Consider the following 756-nt stretch of genomic DNA (forward strand, 5'->3'; position numbering starts at 1 on the left):
AGCAGAACTTTGCTGTCCCTCAAAGCATCAGATCCTAAAGCAGCGCTGGGAAAGACACTGGCTGAGCAAGAACGAAATAGGAAACGGGGTTTGCTGCTGGAGGTGGGAGCTGCGTGCATCCTGTGCCATTCCAGGAGCTGTGTGCCATTCCCAGAGTGTTCAAGGGACAGGGCTCGGTGCCTCGCTCTGCTCTCCAGCCCTGGAGGTGAAGCAAGCAGGGTTTTCCTAAGAGCCAAACCTCAACGTGAACCATTTCACAGAGCCGCTGGGCCCGGCTGGGCCCGGCTCAGTTCAGCACGGCGCTCTCGGGCTGGGGCCCGAAGATCTGGGAGAAGAATTGCAAGGCCAGGCGGACGTGGATGGGCACGAAGACGTAGGCGGTGTACACCACCATGGCCAGCACGGTGACCGTGATGGTGTGGAACATGGACTGCTCCCAGGGCTCCAGCACGTAGCTGCACGTCACCAGCTGGTACTGGTAGTACAGCCAGTACAGGTAGTCCTTCACCCTCTTCACGTCCATCTTCAGCTCCAGGGGGGTTGGAGAGCACCTGGAATGACAGGGAAATTGGGATTACAGCGGGGGTATCCCGTGGAAGCGCTACACAAAGTCCTTCTCTGAGGTGTCAGTGCCACCAGCTCCTCTGGACCAAAGGGAGCTGTTGGGTTCTGCAGCTGCTGCTCAGTTATTGGAGTTGCATCAGCTGGGCATTCCCACTTTCCAGAAAAGCTGATCCAACCCTGGAAGTGTCCAAG

General features: G+C 57.8%; 1 protein-coding gene across 1 annotated transcript; it reads right to left on the reverse strand.

Moving 5' to 3' along the window:
• Window positions 1–98: 98 nt before the first annotated feature.
• LOC121340623 (serine palmitoyltransferase small subunit B-like) lies at window positions 99–523 on the reverse strand. The gene has a single exon (XM_041413493.1). It carries the CDS (start codon window positions 521–523, stop codon window positions 287–289), a length of 237 nt encoding a protein of 78 aa, XP_041269427.1. The 3' UTR covers window positions 99–286.
• Between the last annotated feature and the right edge of the window lie 233 nt (window positions 524–756).

This window comes from Onychostruthus taczanowskii, unplaced genomic scaffold (assembly GCF_017590055.1).
Source record: "Onychostruthus taczanowskii isolate IOZ18803 unplaced genomic scaffold, ASM1759005v1 scaffold4184, whole genome shotgun sequence".
Classification (NCBI taxonomy): Eukaryota; Metazoa; Chordata; class Aves; order Passeriformes; family Passeridae; genus Onychostruthus; species Onychostruthus taczanowskii.